Here is a 19738-nt window from a genome sequence, read left to right as displayed (position 1 = left end):
GAACGGGTCTTCATTATTCGGAAAGTTGTTTAAAAAATTATGTTCAACAACCTATTTCATTTAATACGAATTTAATCATTTCTTTTTATGTTATATTGTATATATTATATGATACAGGCATGATTTCAAGTCTTAACAAATTACTGGATTGACGTAATAAGCGTAACATTTAAAGAATGATAAGGATGCTTGGACATGGTATCTAATTTTGTTTTTACATTTAGAAATAAATTTGAATCAGTGATTTCAAGACAATCCCAGATTTTCATTGGACAAAATACATTAGCCTCTGGGTGAAATTTGAATTGTAAAATAAAAAATTTAGAACCTAAATATTCTCTCTAGTTGATATTTGATTTCCACAGGAACTTGGAAGCGGTAAAATTTTAGGTATGTACCAAACTGGTGTAAATTTTCTTCCAAGTTCCATCTTGCTTTTAAGAATGCAAAATTCTGTATAAATTAGAAATAAGAGTTTAAAAAAATTTCATATATATAACACTAATTTCTCTGATATTTCATAAATTTTATCCATTAGACATCATATACCTTAATAATATAATCGTATTACGAGTCAAGGATATGTTTTGAGTTTTCGGACATCTTGTGGCCTGTTTTCTATTTACAAAAACAAAGATATGTATAGCAGACTTAGTTATCATTATTACTACTACGTTTCTGTACACAAATAATCGCAATATTTTATCCGATAAGTGTGGAAAAAAGAAAGTTATGTTTTCTTTTGATTAAAGCGATGATTTGTACTCGTTAGGTATATGAATCGACTTGAGTAAACAGGCGATCTTGCAGTCTGTTTGACGTCAAACGTTGACCCATTTTTATTGCGGTAAGTATTGTACTGCTAATTATCCAACCTGTTACCTATACACTTATAACGTCATGACTTTTTCGTAACTTTCAGATGAGAGAACGCATTGAAAAGACCTACATCACTTCCCACACCGTTGACGAATTACTTTGTCTGTGTGCCCGAGGACCCACCTCCACGTGGGCGTCGAGGCCATCACTCAATTTACTAAAACGCCTCGCCCAACTTCCTCGACCTCCTTGCGGTCGACCGATACTTCCAGCTTCCCGCAGAGCGGTTAAAAGCTCGTCTTCGTCTTCCCGACCCGTGATACCTTTCTCGTACTTCGCTTCTTGCGCCAACAACCGTTCTCGCTGGATCTGTGTCGCAATTGCCCTCGGCACCGCTGGGATTGCATAGCTCATTATACCCGTCAGTGCAAACACCTGCAAGTTCAATCGGTTATCGTTATCTGCAGTCTCTGTCATCTCCGAGTAAGGAACTCTGTGATAATGAATGGATATAATATGTCACAGCAATTAATTTACCACATGCTCGAACACCACGACGAATGCGAGTCTCGCTGCGAAAACGTGCCAATACTGTGGACTAAGTTCGTAAGCGTCGGGGTGATCTGGACCGTTTCTGTAACCTCGGTACTGACATGTAGGGGGATCGGGATCCTCGTCAGCGCTTCCCATGTCCTCCCTATAATCAGAAGTATTGAACTCCGATAATGAACTATCTATGTACCCGGTCAGGTTGTGCGAGTCCGAGTATCCAAAGGCGTATACGCTTCTGGGAATAAAGTCTGAAGTGTAAGCGATCACGAACGCCTGAAAGCAGAGAGAAAATGGTTGGATCGCACCAAAGTCATAAAACCCCTGCTTATTTTATTTTTTAATTTTTTTTCGTGAGAGAACTATGTAACGCCCGTTTCACCTACGTTGGATACCACAGCTGCGTACGTTACACCCTGAAGAATACCGAACCAGGCCCCAATGTCCTCCACCCTCTCAGCAAGAGGCCTTCGAGCTTCCTTTACCATTTTGTAGGCGTCAAGTCGTATTTCGGCAATGTTATTCAACAAAGCGAATAATGGAGCCAACGGAAACGCCGCGACAAACAATGTCACGAATCCGTATTGTATGACTAAAAAGTATGACAAGAAAAGAGTGAATTATCCGTCGACGTTCACCCTTCCTTGGATATATTCGGCAAGGAATATTGAGAAATTTATTCATACTGACCCATCTCAAGGTACTCGTCAAACAGTGCCATTTTACCGGGATCCTGAAGCTGGTAATCCTTCTCCCAGCGAGTATAAGGTCTGTTTCGATCCTTCGTCGCTGCCTTTTGAGTTCTTTTTCGCCACCAATTCCACATCTTTGGAGATAAAATCTCCAGAAAATTGTTGACGCATTGCTTGCCAATCATTATTATCGCCAGCTGGATACAGAGTTCTGACAAACAACCGGCTGGGTCACAAACATCAGTCTTAATACGGAAAAATTCTGAGGATCTTGCACTCCGGTCACCTGGATGCTTGAAGAATCTACCCTGAAACCAATCACTTCCGTATATAAAACTTGTCCGCCTGTTATCAGGCTTGTAATAATTCGGAAATGGCGTTTACCTTAAAAAAAGCTATGTATATCAACGAAGAGTAAAAGTTGACAAATTCAAATAGAAATATCTTGAAAGTATAGCTATCCTCGTATTCAGTCTGAGTTCTCGGATTTTCCATATTCGTTAGCCACCTCGCTAATCGGTGATAAACCCGGGTCAGGATCATTATGATGAACAAATTAATGAGGGCGGCGGTCGTGGAAGTGAAAATTTTTGCATGTTTCTTTAAGAATTCACCGCCGCCGTTGTAAAATACGGACACTAACGATATCCGGTAGATGATTGTACCGAGAACCGCAGCTAGTACAACACAAATCTGGAACAGAGGTCAGTCCGTTAGTGAAACGAACAACAGCGGCAAAAAATATCCAGAAGAACCCCCTAATGCTCACCATAAAAAATACCATGGATCCGGTTGCCGTGAACCGAAGAACCCTCGACCATGCTGGAAGGTAAGGCTCCCTTTCTCTGGTCACAGGATTAACGCGATACGTTTTTACCGTGGTCTCGAACTCTGGTCTGGTCTCTTCGTCACCGTCCACGTTTTGGAGGTCCCATTCCCAAACTATCACTGCCTGTCGTCGTTTCCATAACTCCAAAAACGTCGTCGCTGTGTACAAACGTTTAATTTATTGAAATAATTTTGCTGTTTCTGCGTGATTGCAGCTTGGGATGAATTTGAGACTGATTCTTCACTACTGTTTTCATACTCACCCCAAAAAGACATAAATATTGCAAAGAAGACGGTTGCTGGATTATCGAACAGGTATGTCAGTTTAGAAAAAAGGCAGGAATCTTTCAGCTTTTGATATTTACATGCCTTGTCGCAGAGAGGACAAAGTGTTATATTTCCTGCAACGATCGGTTCAAATCAAATAAACCATAATATCTCATAATTTATTAATCTTTAATAACTAACAATAGTATTAATAATATCAATCTGAATACCCGCTTACGCAATTATTTCCCTCAATTTATTATACACTCGACCAAAATTAAAAAAAAACATAATGAATTCATTTTTACACTACACTTCACAACTCACCAGCCAATGTGGGATCACAGATTTCTTTACTAGGTATGTTATCTTCGCTTTCTATGCTTCCGAGGCCGTAGAAAAAGCACAACAAACCAACGACAGCTGGAGGGTATAACGCCTTCGTGTAAAAACCTAACCAGGCAAAGTACAGGGCTACCTTATCCCCAAAGTATCTCCTCACCAACCATAAGGGTTGCTTCTTGAACCTGAAACGTAAGTTGAAGACTGGAGAAGAAATTCAGGTTTTTTTAATCTCACTCAAAAACAAACAAAGTTTACACGATATCTACCACATGGATTGACAACTACGATTAAGTAACTCTGTTTCAGATATGATGAGCGAATTTTTCGCTATCAGCGAGCCTTACGAATACCTGATGATGAAAAATGATATTTCTAAAAATGCATCCTTGTAATTAGATCCGATTTGCATAGATTGGTCTCGACATTGATTCTCACCACTTAGAAGGCCGAGCCCATTCCAGGTACAACAAATGTCTGTCAAAGAGTTCGCCATTGGGCCCGGGAGTATCGTAAGGCCCTTCATGGAGTGGGAAACATTCAAGATAAGTGCCGTCCGCCAAAAGCCGTCGGATTCCAGCTCGTTCGTGATTGTCATCGTACCGCGCCCTCAACAAAATTTGCATGACGATCAAGGACCTCTGGGCCGGGGTGAAAGCCGTGTCTCTGTCCTTAACTACGAACCTGATATCAAACAACGTACAAAAGGGTAGGTACCACAGTCCATTTAATAATTAGAGTAGTTTGCAGCTACAGTAAAATTTTCATCGACCTTGATATAATAAATGTTCGGCAACGCACCGCAAGAGATCTAATTTACAAAGAGCATAACTGCAGTAATGGTGTAGAAAAGCCCCTTCATCCTTGAAATAAATCAAAGTCGAGCGGTTCTTCATCCACCTGAGAAAATCTTTCGCTGGTATGTGTAGTAATGTATAATTTGTTATTATACCTTTCTTCCCGGTCGTCGGAATCAGCACTGGCGTAAAAACTCGGCTCCTCGGGGATTCTGCTCGTGTCCCAGGAATGGAGCCTCTGGATCCATTCTATCCACGGGGACCATTTTGCCCAATACTTTGGCTTCTCTTTACCACCTTCGCCGCCCTGCCGCATCGGATGAGATTGTAAGAAGATACAGATAAGTGATATTCACACTTTTCCGAAAAACGACGAACAACAGTTATCGATCAAAGCTTACCCAGGCTTTTACTGATATCGTGATGAACCTTTTCGTCGGTAGTTTCAGGTTCATCACCTCGGCGTACTGCATTTTTGCTTTCCATGGTATGTGGAGCTTCAAAAAATTCGTTTTGCCGTCGAACGACGTGTTTTTGTGTTCCAGCTCCAGCTGTAAGCCTTCCTTGAGGAGATTCTGCTCGAAGACTTTCCGCTGCTCTATCCTTCTGGCTTCGGTCTCCGTCATCACACCCTCGTTTTCTTCCCGGTAGACCAACACCATGTCTATTCTTCGACGACCGTCACTGCGCAAAGGCAAAAAGTACAACAAGTGATTTCTCAATAATCAGACTCAGTAATTGTCATTTAGTTTGGTATAGTTATCCTCTCCACATGCGTCTTTTTTTTACCTCAAGCTATATAAGTTTGACCGATTCTCGCAATGTCAGTTATTTTTAATTTCAATCAATTCTTTGTTTAGTACCGAAGTTTCGACTGAATTATTTACAGGCCTTATCATAAATTCATGTCCATGGAAAATCCACTAATACAAAATATATCACGTAATTGCACTCAACAGCGCCAGAAACAGCAAAGAATTGTCATACTTTTTAGTATACACGAGCTGCGAGTATAAGTATTGAACGTGATCGTTACAGTTTTTAAAAATAACGCGGTCTTTGATGCTTTTGTAAATATCGTGGCAAGGATCTCCAGTCTTCCCTAATTTCATGAAAATTAATAACTTCAAATGGATCCAGCTAAATTTTTTACTCCACTAAAAAAAATTCTTGATTTCATATTTTCTATTGTACCACGTACGGCTTCTACGTGTTCGCATTTTTTCTGTTTTTTTTTTTTTTTCTTATCGACGTGACGCATGTACGTACGTCTGTGACCATTAACACAGCCAGCTCTCAGAAATTCATTATGTGTACCCCGGAGCAGATGGAAACAAATTTAACATTCTTTTGATAACAGGGAGCGATATTCGAGCACGTAATGTAACGCAAAGGCCGCAGGTGTACTATCTCGAATTTTTTAATTCCTAAAAAGTTGTTCGCTTACTGCCGGCACCATGAAGCACGTACGTAGTATATCTACAGTCACGAGTGGCATGAATAATTTAATCCCTCTTGAATTGTTTAACGGTTAGAGCCTAAATTTAAAAAAATCGCTACCTCGTCTATTTTGCCGAGTTTTTTTTTTAATTTTCTTCCAACGCAGTTAAGTCAGACTCTACAATAGTTGAATTATTTTTAGCACCATACTACCGCCCACATTATTTGGCTGACTGTCGGTATTCATTGTCATGTAGGTTTTACAGATATATGTATATGACGAGTTCATGCATAAAGGCATGCATTATTTAACTACGAAACTATTGTGTTTTATAAAATAAAAAAATTATGAAAACTCACCGAAAAAATAACGTCTCAGGGTCAGTTTCCGGCCCCACCGCTGTTTCGAATCCGACATTTTTTCGGGATAACGCTTCTTTGCTCATCTGTTCGCTGTCCGAGTCCTGAGGGGCAGGCGTGCCAGGTAATGACGGGCTTGCGTCCGGCGGTGCGGGTGTTAATTTTGGTCCTAAAAATGCTAAGTAGATGTTGAAAAATTTCATAAACAATAGAATATTTTTAGTCGAGTAGTTCCTCCACTAATATTATCCTACTATACATACAGACCTCATTTATTCCGCACGTGTATATCTTTTTATATTTATTAAAGTATAATAGTAAACGTTATCGCGATTTTCCCGTAAGATGGAATTGTCTAATTCGAACGAAGATTTCTATTAGATATGGTTCATCCCTCTATTCCTCTAATATTTGGAAATTGTTCGAATGCGGGAATTTCATTCGACGATTTACCGATTTTTGGTGAAGAACGCAAGTTATTTACTATACAGTCTGTAAAAGTGCCATGCACGAAATTCTACTACATAATAAATTATTGCAAACTAACTTGTGTTCGTTCGGAGCATGCTTGGATATCGTTTCATCGCCAAGGAAATAATATTTGAATGAAAACTATGGTCTGAAATCAGTTTGCTTAGCATCTCACACCTTTCATGGATAGGTGATTGTCGTATATATGATTAATTATGTATAACTTTTAGTGCCTATAAGTCCGCCCCTAAAAAGCATTCTGTGATCGTCTTACGTCTAGTATTTTATACTCTTAGTGCAAAATCTGCGAAACTTCCCTTTATACGGCCCACGGTACTAGCGCAGATTCGAATTAATCAGCTTTTCCTGATATATCGATCTCCGGAACAATTGCGATAACGGGCCACTTGGCGACCATATGTCTTGTACGAAACAGTGAACTGCAAATATCACGTACGTATATGAATAGGCACAAGTATATTCAATTCCATGCTATGGGAACTATTAGCCATCGATTTCTGTTTCGTGTGTTACTTCTTGCCGAATGAGGTCAGGGTATCTACATCCAGTTTCAAAGTTTCCGCAGTTAAACGTGCTACATTCCGTTCGCGTTCCAATTACGCTTTTATAATTTGTTCATGCATTTATCCTCACATTTATCATTACAACCATTGTCATTCTTGTCCAAGTTGGAAGGAAATATTGACTCGAGAAAAAGTTTATTTTCAATGTGCAGAATTTCGCAATTATAAGTATACCGAAAGTGCGTTTCTCGATATACTGCCCCCCCCCCCCCCCCCCCCCCCCGCCTTTTCGTTTGTGAGTATAAATCGCTACCTCCGGGTATGAAATTCTCTGCAAAAAGAAGCTTCATACGTATCGCATGAATAGGGGAAGTTTTGATGAAACAAAGGTATATATTAGTATGAAAATTGCTGACCGATCAGGTAACTGCAACGAATCCGGATTTCTTCCCTCATTACTTATCGGAGATGGGTATACACACCCTGAGCCCAGTTCGTCTAATAGACTCTTCATCACAAGTGTCGCAATAATCCCCTTGGCGCTCTATAGTGCTTCATCACGCAGCGCAGCAACAGGCGGTTGTGTGAATGAAACTAATGCTAATAAGGGGCGCCTGTTGAAGTTCGTGATAAATTTACCGAATAAGTCGCGTGCCGTTAAGGACTTGCTTCCGACGACGCAGGGATGAACGCTCGCCCTCGAGTACCGCCTGGATATCCTGGGGCTTCCGGATCCCGGCGGCGATTCACCGCTCGTCGGATTGTATTGTTGAAGGCCATTTCTGGCCAGCTCGAAGAGGGCGTCGCTCGTCCTCTGGAGGACGGGCTTTGTCACGTCGTACGGCGTTCCAGGACGTTTTTCCACGCTCCTTCCCGCAGGACTCCCCTCGCGATTAGGCGTGTGCGTTGCCGACGATACCAGCGACGTCTCCGTCGATCCGACCGAATGCACCAAATCGCTCAGTTGCGATCTGCTGGGGCTAAATTCCGGGATAACCTGAGAAGCCCCCTCGGTTCGACTCGGTCTCCGGCTGTGAGTGTCCTGCAGAAATTTGATCGTCATGAAATCTGGTCACAGGGGTTCTTTGCTTCTCATTCCAACTCATCGCCGTCTCGCTGTACAAACGACGTTGATTTAATAAGAGAAGTATTTATTATTCGACAAGTTTCCGCCTTTATACACCGCGTCAGCAGAAAGGAAGTCGTTTTATACCAGAATTATAAAACACTCGTCGACCTCGTGTATCGATTCGATGTGACAGCAGTATTACATATATAGACATCGTATGCGTATTTATTTATGTGGCGACGAGGTACTCGACGCTTGTCAAAACGTTTTTTATTACTTTCTTATTTGAAAACGCGGATTGCACAATTCTCTGCAAATTTTTGAAGTGTTTTTAATTATTCATGTTCGTGGCTGCCAAACGTCGAATACCACGTGGCTGTGATTTGCAAGCATCACTCGTCCGAAGAACTTAAAATCTTTATCTAAAACCACACGTCTCAGTGTGATGATGAATAATATCTTTGTTTTTTTTTCTCACTCCAGAGGATTTCAGCGACTGATCTTGAACACTTTCCTTTTATTTCTTTTTACTTCTGTTACAGCGGAACGGAGTTGAATGATCGAAAGACACACGGAATTTCGTTTTCAAACATCATATACCGGCTTTTCCTGTGCAGTAGGTACCTTGGTTTCATTTTCCAAGCGGATCGCGTCGGCGTCCATCGCCTCGTCGACGAAATTAAATTTTATTTCCGGCGAAGAGGATACGGTATCGTTCGGACTTCTCCCCGGAAGATTTCCGGGCGATGGTGGCAACGAGAAGGAAGGTGTGGGTAACTGCAACGCGTCCCGATCCGGAACGCGGACAGTCTGCTTGTAGCGCGAAACAGACATTGATCAATTTTGATCGCTAGAAGCCATGGAGACCCGGCGTTGGTCGACTTCTTGTTAATTATAAATGGCTAACCACAAGCCCCAAGCGGCGAAACGCTCAGAGGGGTAGGCAGACCTTGCTTCCCTTTTTTACCCCCTTTTCTCTTCAAGAAGGTCCCTCTGACCCCTCGTACCGCTTGAGTCTCGGTAACCGGCTACCCCCCAGGGTATGTACCAAATCCCCATTATTTTTTTACCGATTTTCTCGCACCGAATTGACTTAGGAGGAATCTCAACCTTATAAAATAAAAACACGCCTTGAATGCATTTGCTGCTAATGGCGTTATCATTTTCGATTTTACTTTCATTCACATCTTTTTGTTAATGTAGTTAAATACAGACAGGCAACAAAATCCTACCCCACTGTTTCAGAGTTCCGATGAAATCAATGAAATAAATTGTACGATATAAAGCAAATATGTATAATACGTACAGTACAAGCGAGCCCTAAAGTACAACATGAATGCCACATTACACTGGCGCGAAAATAGATTCGCGATTAACATTTCAGATGTAATGCTTTCTTCAAACCTTTCTTGACCTTTTTTAATTATTAATACACTACCTGCAGGTACTCTACGTTCTCCTCCGTCGTAAAAATTATACTCGACTACGCGTGGAGCGTTTCGATGTCATTGAAGAAAATTTGGAACACCACGAGTGTTAGGATAATCAGACTAATGAATTTAAGCGCAACACGTGTTTCACCAAAAGCTTAGTTTGTAGTCTTCTTATGTAATCATGATCGCCGTGTATAAATTTTCACCGAATTTGTTCAATCGCACTGCTAAAATTGGTTGAGTTTTGAAATTTTATCTTTTCATTGTGTCGGGTTTTACGTCAAGAATAAATAAATCTGGCACCCCATGATGCAGCATAGAATAATATGAGAGCGATAAACTTACATTCCGCTCACACTATGATATTCACTTTTACTAAAACCAAGTTCAGAAATCGGCTTCGACGCGCAGCGTCATCGTCGTCGTCGTAGCAACGAGTAACGGCGGTCTACTTGACTGACAGCCAATAAGTAAAAAGATGATACCGTAATTTCAGCTTTTAGCTTTAAATCATAATTAAGCAATCTCCGATGAGGCGTTAGCCAACTTTTGCAAGACTGTGTTAAAGTCGAAAATAACCAATTTCCACCTATGGAGCATGACAACGACAACGAAGCACGTACAGATTGCGAGATTTGAGAAAAAGAAAATTACAGTCAAGAGTCAATTCGTTGCGAAGAAGTCGAATCGCGCGAAAACGAGGCAACAACTGATCGCAATTGGCGCATCGCGAATTGCATGCCCTAAAATTTATAATCTATACGCTTTGTTTATCCGTTATTACGTGGCAATATCTCTCGTGTATTTATTTCACACGATCGAGGGTGAAATCTCCGAACGTTTGCGGCGTCGGGTTAGGTGTGATGATGCATACTGAGGAACGGAGCATAAACTATCCTGAGAGCTGGACGAAACCAACACCAGCTCAACCCGGACAGACGGACTGACAATAACACACAACGAAACTGCTGCGGGGATGTACGAGTGACGGGACAATCCCATATGGGCATAAAGCCCCTGTATACGCACCCCCTGCCCCAGGGAAGCTACCAATGGGCCACATCATATCCATGGAGACCGAGTGGACAACACACTTTATGTGCCTTGTATGTGTGCATCGGACAGTAGGTACTCGGTCACTCGGTGCGTCCTTCCTTAATTCCGTTGTAGCACTTGTTGGACGATGAAAGATGCCTCGCGACACGTAATACATATACCGCATCGGGGTAAACCAACACATAATGTCCGAATAAAAGCTGTACCAATAATTGGGAAGAACAATATTAGATAGACGTCTTCCTTTTGAACTATCGAATTTGTCGCTAGACTTACAATTAGAATGAAACGGTTTTTTAAAGCACCGAGCTTGCAGCAGTTGGCCGCAGCTGCAGTGCTAACATACTAACATTTGTGGTTTTTTCTTTTTTCAAACTCGTTACAGTCAATTTCCCCAGGGCGGTGAGGTAATGGAAATGCGATTCTATCCCAAGTGAAGAAAGAAAAAAAAACGAAAAGCATCGTATCCTTCTTTGCCTGTATACCTCTGGCTTTTTTAAAATTCTAATTGTGAGTCACGAACAGCTAATGACACAACATACGATTAGCCGACGTCCGATCCTTTGCCTTGTACTTAAGTCGTATTCGTACTAAAATTCTTTATAAATAATTAATGAAACAGGTAAAGTCGAATAAAAGCAGCTCGATTTAGGTCGATAATCAAACTTCATCGCGCACGTTCCGTGATAAATGCGGGACAATCCTTCATTCGAACGATGTTTTTTCTAAGGAAATATGTTTCAAACACCTACAGCAATATATTGCCATTGGGTCTTTACTAGATGAACGTCATTCATATGTAATGAATGAATCAGTCAGTGGGTACAAGAAAAACAATGCGCATATATTAAGTGAGAATGAACTGTTCGTATAACGCGCTGGAAAAAACGCCGATATGCATAAAAAGAAGTATATCACGATTTATCTAGTGTCAAAATGTCAATGGCGATGAATATTGTGGACTTATAACACGCTCAGATGTGTATCGGATAATGTAAGAAAAATGTTATATTTTAGCAACAATAGCTGCTATCTACAAATTATAGCATTACTTGTATTATGCAGGTGTTCGGCTCACGAAGTTGCCGTGGCCTACAAAAGGATACGTTATTTAATTTATAGGACCATATGCCACAATAATGTCAGCAAGCCAACCACCATCCAATGCTTCCCATGTACGTATATCGACAGCAGTGGGCCACCCTTTTCATTTTGTTTTGTATGTCGTCCGTTACATGTATGCTGTGCTACAGATGTGTGAAGCATACGTCACCACGTGACGTCTAAGATACGAAGGGCAAAACCCTCCGACGGTTAATAATTTAACGTTCGAGTCTAGAATTAGCCCCCCTCTCCTCCACCAGTCTGGATATCATGGTACAGTGGGCTATTCTGAGGAGTTGGTTGAAATAATTCATGCCAATTTCAGCACCGAGAATTGTATTATCAGCTGGTGCTATAAATATACTCGAGATCAACATGCACTTTTCAGTTCTACATAATTATATGATATATCTATGATTGCATGGTTGTCTGGTGTTAAGGATAATGAGAATAGCATCATGGTGTTCGAAAGATATTTGAGTGTGACATTTATATTGTTCTACCTAACGTACAAGGTTACACGAGGCTTTACACGAATCCGTATATCTTTAAATTATTCAAAATATTCAGCAGGTCACCAGGGATTAATAATTCAGTTCAATCAGTGTTGTCACGGGTTCTACATTATCCATCAGTACTGTAGGTACAATGTACATCTTGCTCGAATTCAATGTTTCCGTATTTCTAATTTCTTTTTGTATTCCAGCAGTAACAAATCCCGAACATTCCGACTTATTTGAAGCGGAGATACCGAAAAGACAAGAAAATCACCCGACGGTTTCGGATCCTTTTGAATATCACGTAATCTGTATTGCGAGAATATGAATCACGAATCGTGAATTCTCTGAATGTTTAAAATATAGCTTGTCTCAACTCTTGAATAAATTGAATTCTTTTTTTCCCCTGTCAATATCGATTCGATCCTAACAACGAATTTGGTTCTTCTGAAACAAATCGAACCGTGCTAAAACGACAACTCTTCAGTCGTTGACAATTGATCCCGCGTTCGTTTGAATTAGGGGTTGTCTTATTCAGTAGTCAAATGAGTAGTTGCGTTAATTCGTGAACAGAGCAAATAACAAGTTAAAACTCATTCAATAATTACCAATAATTTTAGTTTCGAATATATGTTCGAAAATACTATCAAATATTTATGGCATTACAACGACAAATATGGAACTTGAATCGCGTAGTGGCCGCTAGGAGGCCGCCATATTGGAAATGTGTCGATCAACAATCACCTGCTCAGTTGCGTGTGGGGGCATTGTTTGACAAGTTGTTTTAATATTCACCCGCCCGTTTCCAGCCCATACGAACGGTTTGTTATCATTGCATTAACAATCGAATATACGTCGAATCTCACCAAATGATCTGTATTAAAGCCGGCTAATGTGTAAAAGTTTTGCGAAAACTTAGAACGGGCGCAAGTAAACGAAGTTCGAGACAAGTAGCGTGTGATCAAGCATTTTCGGGCGCCGTTTTAAGATCCGAATTACTGGGTGTGTCGCTACGATGGAAACCTTTGGCGTGTTCCTGTTATTGGCATTGCTACAGCTGGGTGAGTCGATTGATTCATCTATTCTAGTGCTATTCAATGTAACTTATGAACAAATCAAGATTATCGCCAAGTTGCACATTTCTTTCGTGCATGAAAGCGCAACGGGGCCAAATTGCAACTGAATTAGCTAAAATGCAGTCGTATTCAATACTTGAAATCAATAATCATAACCGACTTGTTGAATGATTGAATGAAGAAAAATATTTCTTTCCCTAACACCTATTCAAACGACATTCGTATTTGGCAAAACTGGCGTGTTGACACGAATTAACGTTTTTCTTCTGTTTTCCCCTTTTCTCGTGTTCTTTTTTCATGATATTTATTCATGAATTTCTTGCCGACTAACGTAACGTAGTAATTATTCGAAGGATGGTGGGGCGGAGTGGGAGGGAGTAAAATCGTTTGAACGGTGATTCATGATTCGCACATTCGCATAATTTTCATCTCGGACAACAATTATACCGATGTTTTCATTATTGTGAATAATTTATGCAACGTGCATATGAATAAACTGATGCAACCTAACTTCGGAGGATATTGAATTTAGCTTGATCTGATTTGAGCTCATTAAACGATTTAATGATATTTTTGATATAGACTTTATTTTTATCTTTTATTTTGGCCCAATAATTAAATTCAATAAAGTCTGTCCACCTTGCGACTATGGAGTAGGTTCAGGGGTAAAGGTTGCTTATTCTTCCAGCGACAGCCCAGCGTACGCCGACCATCAGTTACATATCTCAGGAACAAATAAGAGACATCGGAGGTACAGTAGATCTGCAATGTTCGGTACAGTATGCTCAAGACTTTCCAGTTCTTTGGGTGAAAGTAACCAAAGATCAGTTGCCTATTTCTACTGGGACAACGTTGATCATCCGTGACAGTCGGTTCTCTTTGCGATACGATACCGCATCGTCAACATATACGTTGCAGGTACAGTTGAAATGCTTACTTTGTTTATGTTGATGAGAAAGAAATTTCACATAAAGGTGCTAACTAATTTTCTTTGTTTTTTGCAGATTAAGGATATACAAGAAACTGACGCAGCCACGTATCAATGTCAAGTCATAATCTCACTTAGTAACAAGATCTCTGCAGAAGTCGATCTGCAGGTTCGGAGGCAGCCGGTTATTAGCGATAACTCAACGCGATCTTTGGTCACAAGCGAAGGACAGAGTGTACAACTGCAGTGCTATGCTTCGGGGCATCCTTATCCACGAATTTCTTGGCGCAGGGAAAATAACGCTCTACTACCTACCGGGGGTTCTATTTATCGGTGAATTGCACAGTTACTTACATATGCAAATTTTTGAAGTTATGTGATGATTTTATAGAGGGTGGATCCTAGAGTAGTAATTAATAGAATAATCGTCATGCCATGTACACCTTGGTGCTCAAAACTCTCTAACGACTAATACAACTTTACTTTACTTTTTTTATGCTACAGCGGCAACACTCTTAAAATCTCAGCAATTCGAAAAGAAGACCGTGGCACGTATTATTGTGTGGCAGAAAACGGAGTGGGAAAAGGAGCGAGACGTAACATTGCTGTGGAAGTAGAATTTGCACCCGTTATAACTGCTCCACGTCCGCGTTTAGGTCAAGCGTTGCAGTACGACATGGATTTGGAATGTCACGTCGAAGCTTATCCTCCACCTGCAATTACCTGGATGAAAGACGAGGTCACGCTGTCAAATAATCAGCACTACAGTATCTCACATTTTGCTACTGCTGATGAATTTACCGATACAACAATCAGGGTCATCACCATTGAAAAACGGCAATATGGCCAATACGTATGCAAAGCTGCGAACAAGCTGGGAACATCTGAAACCCAAGTCGAACTCTTCGGTTAGTTTGTCAATATTCTTTCTTTTAGTATATGAGTAAGTCCTTTTTAAAATAGAGTTTGATTAATTTAGACCCGCTCCTACAGTATGGCAATTTGAGATAAACTCTCAACTACTTGCTCGCTAAGAGATAACTTCGTTGAGATAAACTCGCTACTCACATATTGTGAAGAAGTGATAAATTTTTTTAAATGTAACTGTTATTTTAAACAGTTATTTTAAACAAATATCGAATTGCCCTATACGACGTTACACGTAATCAGTATTGATCATTATTTTCTGAAACATTCTAGTGCAGAGATGCACAACAGGAAACTTATTTTTACTTTTTATAATTTCATCAATCAAATTGACGATTAATTTTTATGCTATGCTCTGCTATAATGCCTGAGTGTTGAACTTTATTAGGAATCTCGCATAAATTTTTGAATGCTTAATGATATGTTATCGCTTAATGATATGTTTCATTAGCTAGAACTCGTATATATTAGGTGTCGAGTAATTGCAGTACTTAGAAGTAATTACGAAAATTATTATACAATATTATTTCGTAGATAGCATGTTGTAGCTTGTGCATTGTTTTCTTCACACAGAAACTATTATTCCTGTCTGTCCACCGGCTTGTGGTCAGGCACATTATGGAGCTACTGTGACGCCACTCTCATCAGGACCATTGGTGGCCTTTGCTATTCTTGTAGCAGCTATTTTCCGGTAAGATTTGTTGAATGAATTCTTTTTTCATTTTTTGACTCAATAGACACATTAAACGTCCATGTCTCAACAATTATTCAATGGAAATAATGTATGATGAATTCGGTTTGATATGTTTCTGGCACTTTACTGTATTTCCATTTGAAATGGAGTTGATACAAAAAATACGTAAGTGCACATCCTATTCAATTTTTCCATCTGTTTAATTTATGTTATTGCTTGCACCACGTTCATAATCTTACTATTTATATTACTACACTTTATGAAAAACTTTCAATAATGCTGCTGTATCGTGATTGTGTTACAAATCATTGCCCTGCTCGTATTGTTTGAGTCTATTTATGTATCTTACAATTACCACTTGTAAAGAAGTAAAATCGAAGGATTTCTTCCACGTTAATTGCTTGTATTTGTACAGATTTATGGTAAGCAATGATAATTGGTGGATGACTTTGTTACACAAACGACAAACCGATTGTCAATCATGAACTCTCATTTCTTGTTTCAGAAATTTCCATACCAAACATTAACTATCCAGGACTACGTTGGGCCGCAGCACCGCGGTGCATCCTATCCAAATGGTTGATGGCCTTTATGAGCCTTGTGATTTGTACCAGTTTATGGTCATTCGATTGATTATTGTGCATTAATGTGAAAACGATTTTATACGATCATTTAATTTTTTCAGGTTTTTTCTTCTGTTTTTTATAACAAGTGAATATTCATTCCATTTTTTCGTGGTAACTAGTACCTGGTAATTAAGCGAAACTTTTTATACTCCGTAGCCAATCATTCCATGTATCGAAAAGTCAAAGAAGTAGTATCTAGATTTTTAAGGTTGTAGCAATTTTTTGAACATATCTTTACATCGTCAGTCAAACTGAATTGTTGCGTTTGACAATAGCAATGAAAAATTTTCATGTTCAACGCTATGCAATATTATTATGATATTAATTTACGTGGACCCTAAAAGAGGCCACGTCATCGAATCTCGAGGTCGAATCTATCATGTAAGGTGATTAACCAGGCAGCAAAAAATCGGAAGTACCTATGTCGCGGCATTTTATTATATTTACATATCGCCTGCGATTTGTATTTTATTTTCGTTCATTTTTTTTCGTTACTTATATTGTAGAGTAAACGTTATTATAAATGTAACATTTATACAAATTAGCAATAGAAATGAAAATGAATTAAACAAGTTAACATACATTTGAGTATCAAGTAATCAAGGTACTCCGGACATAAGTTACAAGTATTGTGACATATTTAACCTCATTTACGGAGTACTGCTTTTTTGGATTGAACCTGTTTATTGGGATTCCAACGTACTCACAATTATAATAATATGTAACAATAATATTCACTAGTACTTAGGTGTTTTTGTATAACATTTTTACAAATTAGCAAAGTACAGCGCAATGACATCAAATTTAACACTTAATCGTAATGAATGTAGAATAACGAACGACTATTTGACAATATGTACAATATTTTACATTTGTAAACTTTTTACTGCGTATTCCGCAAGAGCTAAGACATTTTGTTATTTCGACCATATACACTAAATACGGAAAAACTCGTTATTATTCGATTAAACAACATTTTTTAAACATTCGAGAAACATGCCTTACCTATTACTGTGTTGTAAAATTTTCACCTTCTAATACTACATTGATTCCCCAGTAACAGCAGCTGAATGAAAGTTCTATTAATCGACTAATACTTATTTAGAAAATTATACGATATTTTGGTTGTGAAATAAGTTGTTGGTACGTTAATATGTCAGACAAATTATAACATCGTAACGAATATGTGTAGCTCAATTTCGGCCTTGAGTGGTGAGAGATAGCGAACAACAGGCTGAACGTGAACTTTGTCTCATTCGTTAAACGATCGTTCGCTAGTCATCCTCGTTCGTGTTGTGTATACGATCGCGGCTTCATACGATGAATTCCTTTTACGTGTACCTGGTCTTTCTAGCCGTGACCCTACGGATAGGTAAGATTATTTTTCGCCACAATCATTAAGAGGTTTAAACTCTGTTATTCTTTTTGGGTAAATTTTCACTCTACTTTTACAGCCACGTCGCACGACCAGCCAGCTATCACTTACATTTCGCCGAAACAAATTAAAGAGGTCCGAGATACTGTGAGCCTGTCATGTGTCGCTGATAATGTTGTGGATATTCCTGTTCTTTGGACGAAGGTCGCTGAAGATACCATATACATATCAAGCGGAAGTGCACTTCTTGTTTCTGATAACCGTTATTCAGTTACTACACACCGTAACGCAACATCTTCGGAGTTTACTTTGACGGTAAAATTTTGCTTTTCCTATGTCGGACGAACGCGCCATTGGCTTTTATACGCTTTACTCATTTATGTGCACATTTTTTTAGATCTCTCATCTTCAATTAGAAGACGCCGGACTCTATAAATGTGTATTATCCACCGGTCCTAACAACCGACCTTCTGCCGATATGGAATTAAATGTTCGCCATCCATCGCAGTGATGATCTATCGAAATTTCGAAACGCTTGCTCGACACTCTCGGAAGGAATAAATAAAGCAAGAAATCATCGACCTTTCAACTTATTTAGTGATTTATTGACTTATTGCTAAGATCTATTTGTTTTGTCACAAATCTTATTGGGCCTCTTATCTGGATAGATGAATTATATTTAGAAGAAATTGAACTTTGATTTTGAGCAATCAATTGGTTTACAATTTCATATACATCAAAGTACTTATTTGCAGTGTACCGTAAATATTTGTATTCTCTGCACTTAACATGATAACTCATAAAAAATGACCTAAATAATACATCAATCTGTATATTCCAATAACAGTCCCAAGATTTTCACTGCTCAGTTATGGTATATCTTATATTTTTAGATTATCGGAAACATCAAAACATCATTGAACTCGGTTATTCTCGAACTCCCACGTTGACGTCATATAACAACCCAGGGCTATTCAGCTGCCCTACCTCGCAACGATAGAGTCCCGTATCTTCTCTTTGGAAATTTTTAATCTGAACAAAAAGTAAAATAATATTATTGACAGTCTCAAATGTTCAGGGATCGCATCTGAAATTCGCCTTGTACTTACCGTAAATGTCGTCGTTGATCGGGCCGCGTTCTTAACTAAACCGTATCGATTGTTCTGGACAACGAGCTCGGTTCCATCTTCGGTCGTTAAATTAGTGACTAGATCACGGTCAACTGTCGACCAACGAGTAGGGTAATTTCCATAATTTGGAAGCTGGCACTCCAGGGATAGGTTTTTTCCGATACTTTGAATTACCATTGGCGTTGCCGCTAATAATTCCTCTCCAACGACACACGCTTGTCAAGAAGAAAAGAATGGAACAAAAACAATAAGGATATTCTCTGCACGCTGAAGCACAATTTTTCGTACCCAAACACATATTCTGCGATTACTTGTCAATGAACTCTGATCTTGAATATTATGCATGTAATATTATTGAATTTGTCAATTCGTCTAATTTTTCTGGCACATTTTCTTGCACACATAAAACGATGTGACATAACTATTTAGTATGTACTCACCTACTTGTAACCCGCTATAAATCACAAGAAATCTGCAGAAGGAGTCCATTTTTGAGGTCGCGTTCTGTACTTGGTGGGAGCGAGGACTGCAGTGTGACAATTTCATGGAAGCAAACGCCTTATCTGGACAACTCACATTCCGCATACATCGACGTTATGAACCGTCTTGTTTATCGGACATCCGTGAGTAGTGCCACCAGATATTATTCGGTAGGTAGATAGTCTGTTCAAACTTAATGCATGCGAACGAATGTACAACCAGCCTTTAAATCCCGATATCAAAGTCAGAGGTAC

General features: G+C 39.4%; 4 protein-coding genes across 6 annotated transcripts; 2 read left to right on the top strand and 2 right to left on the bottom strand.

Moving 5' to 3' along the window:
• Positions 1-54: 54 nt before the first annotated feature.
• Positions 55-9297, bottom strand: LOC124409815 (anoctamin-4-like). 2 transcript variants are annotated; one of them, XM_046887673.1, is made up of 14 exons: positions 8783-9297; positions 7729-8131; positions 6095-6272; positions 4696-4978; positions 4450-4601; positions 3936-4181; positions 3483-3682; positions 3152-3289; positions 2830-3047; positions 2445-2753; positions 2059-2368; positions 1755-1960; positions 1357-1644; positions 55-1254 (listed from the first exon to the last, which is right to left on the bottom strand). In XM_046887673.1, exons 1-14 carry the CDS (start codon positions 8990-8992, stop codon positions 946-948), a joined length of 3450 nt encoding a protein of 1149 aa, XP_046743629.1. In that variant the 5' UTR covers positions 8993-9297; the 3' UTR covers positions 55-945. The 2 variants fall into 2 exon arrangements, with proteins under 2 accessions (XP_046743629.1, XP_046743630.1); XM_046887674.1 differs by having other exon boundaries at positions 6095-6263; positions 8783-9296.
• A 3687-nt stretch (positions 9298-12984) lies between these two features.
• Positions 12985-16564, top strand: LOC124409816 (lachesin). 2 transcript variants are annotated; one of them, XM_046887675.1, is made up of 6 exons: positions 12988-13309; positions 14013-14242; positions 14329-14585; positions 14757-15160; positions 15753-15870; positions 16379-16564. In XM_046887675.1, the coding sequence occupies exons 1-6, from the start codon at positions 13264-13266 to the stop codon at positions 16398-16400; spliced, it is 1077 nt and encodes a 358-aa protein (XP_046743631.1). In that variant the 5' UTR covers positions 12988-13263; the 3' UTR covers positions 16401-16564. The 2 variants fall into 2 exon arrangements, with proteins under 2 accessions (XP_046743632.1, XP_046743631.1); XM_046887676.1 differs by lacking the exon at positions 15753-15870 and having other exon boundaries at positions 12985-13309.
• A 1046-nt stretch (positions 16565-17610) lies between these two features.
• Positions 17611-18864, top strand: LOC124409251 (lachesin-like). The gene is made up of 4 exons (XM_046886755.1): positions 17611-17871; positions 17954-18189; positions 18272-18406; positions 18514-18864. The coding sequence occupies exons 1-3, from the start codon at positions 17820-17822 to the stop codon at positions 18383-18385; spliced, it is 402 nt and encodes a 133-aa protein (XP_046742711.1). The 5' UTR covers positions 17611-17819; the 3' UTR covers positions 18386-18406; positions 18514-18864.
• Positions 18773-19378, bottom strand: LOC124409253. The gene is made up of 2 exons (XM_046886757.1): positions 18984-19378; positions 18773-18906 (listed from the first exon to the last, which is right to left on the bottom strand). Exons 1-2 carry the CDS (start codon positions 19179-19181, stop codon positions 18802-18804), a joined length of 303 nt encoding a protein of 100 aa, XP_046742713.1. The 5' UTR covers positions 19182-19378; the 3' UTR covers positions 18773-18801.
• Positions 19379-19738: the final 360 nt, after the last annotated feature.

Source organism: Diprion similis, chromosome 8, assembly GCF_021155765.1.
Source record: "Diprion similis isolate iyDipSimi1 chromosome 8, iyDipSimi1.1, whole genome shotgun sequence".
Lineage (NCBI taxonomy): Eukaryota > Metazoa > Arthropoda > Insecta > Hymenoptera > Diprionidae > Diprion > Diprion similis.
Note: the sequence above shows the minus strand (reverse complement) of the source record. Positions and strands in the feature narration are given on the sequence as shown.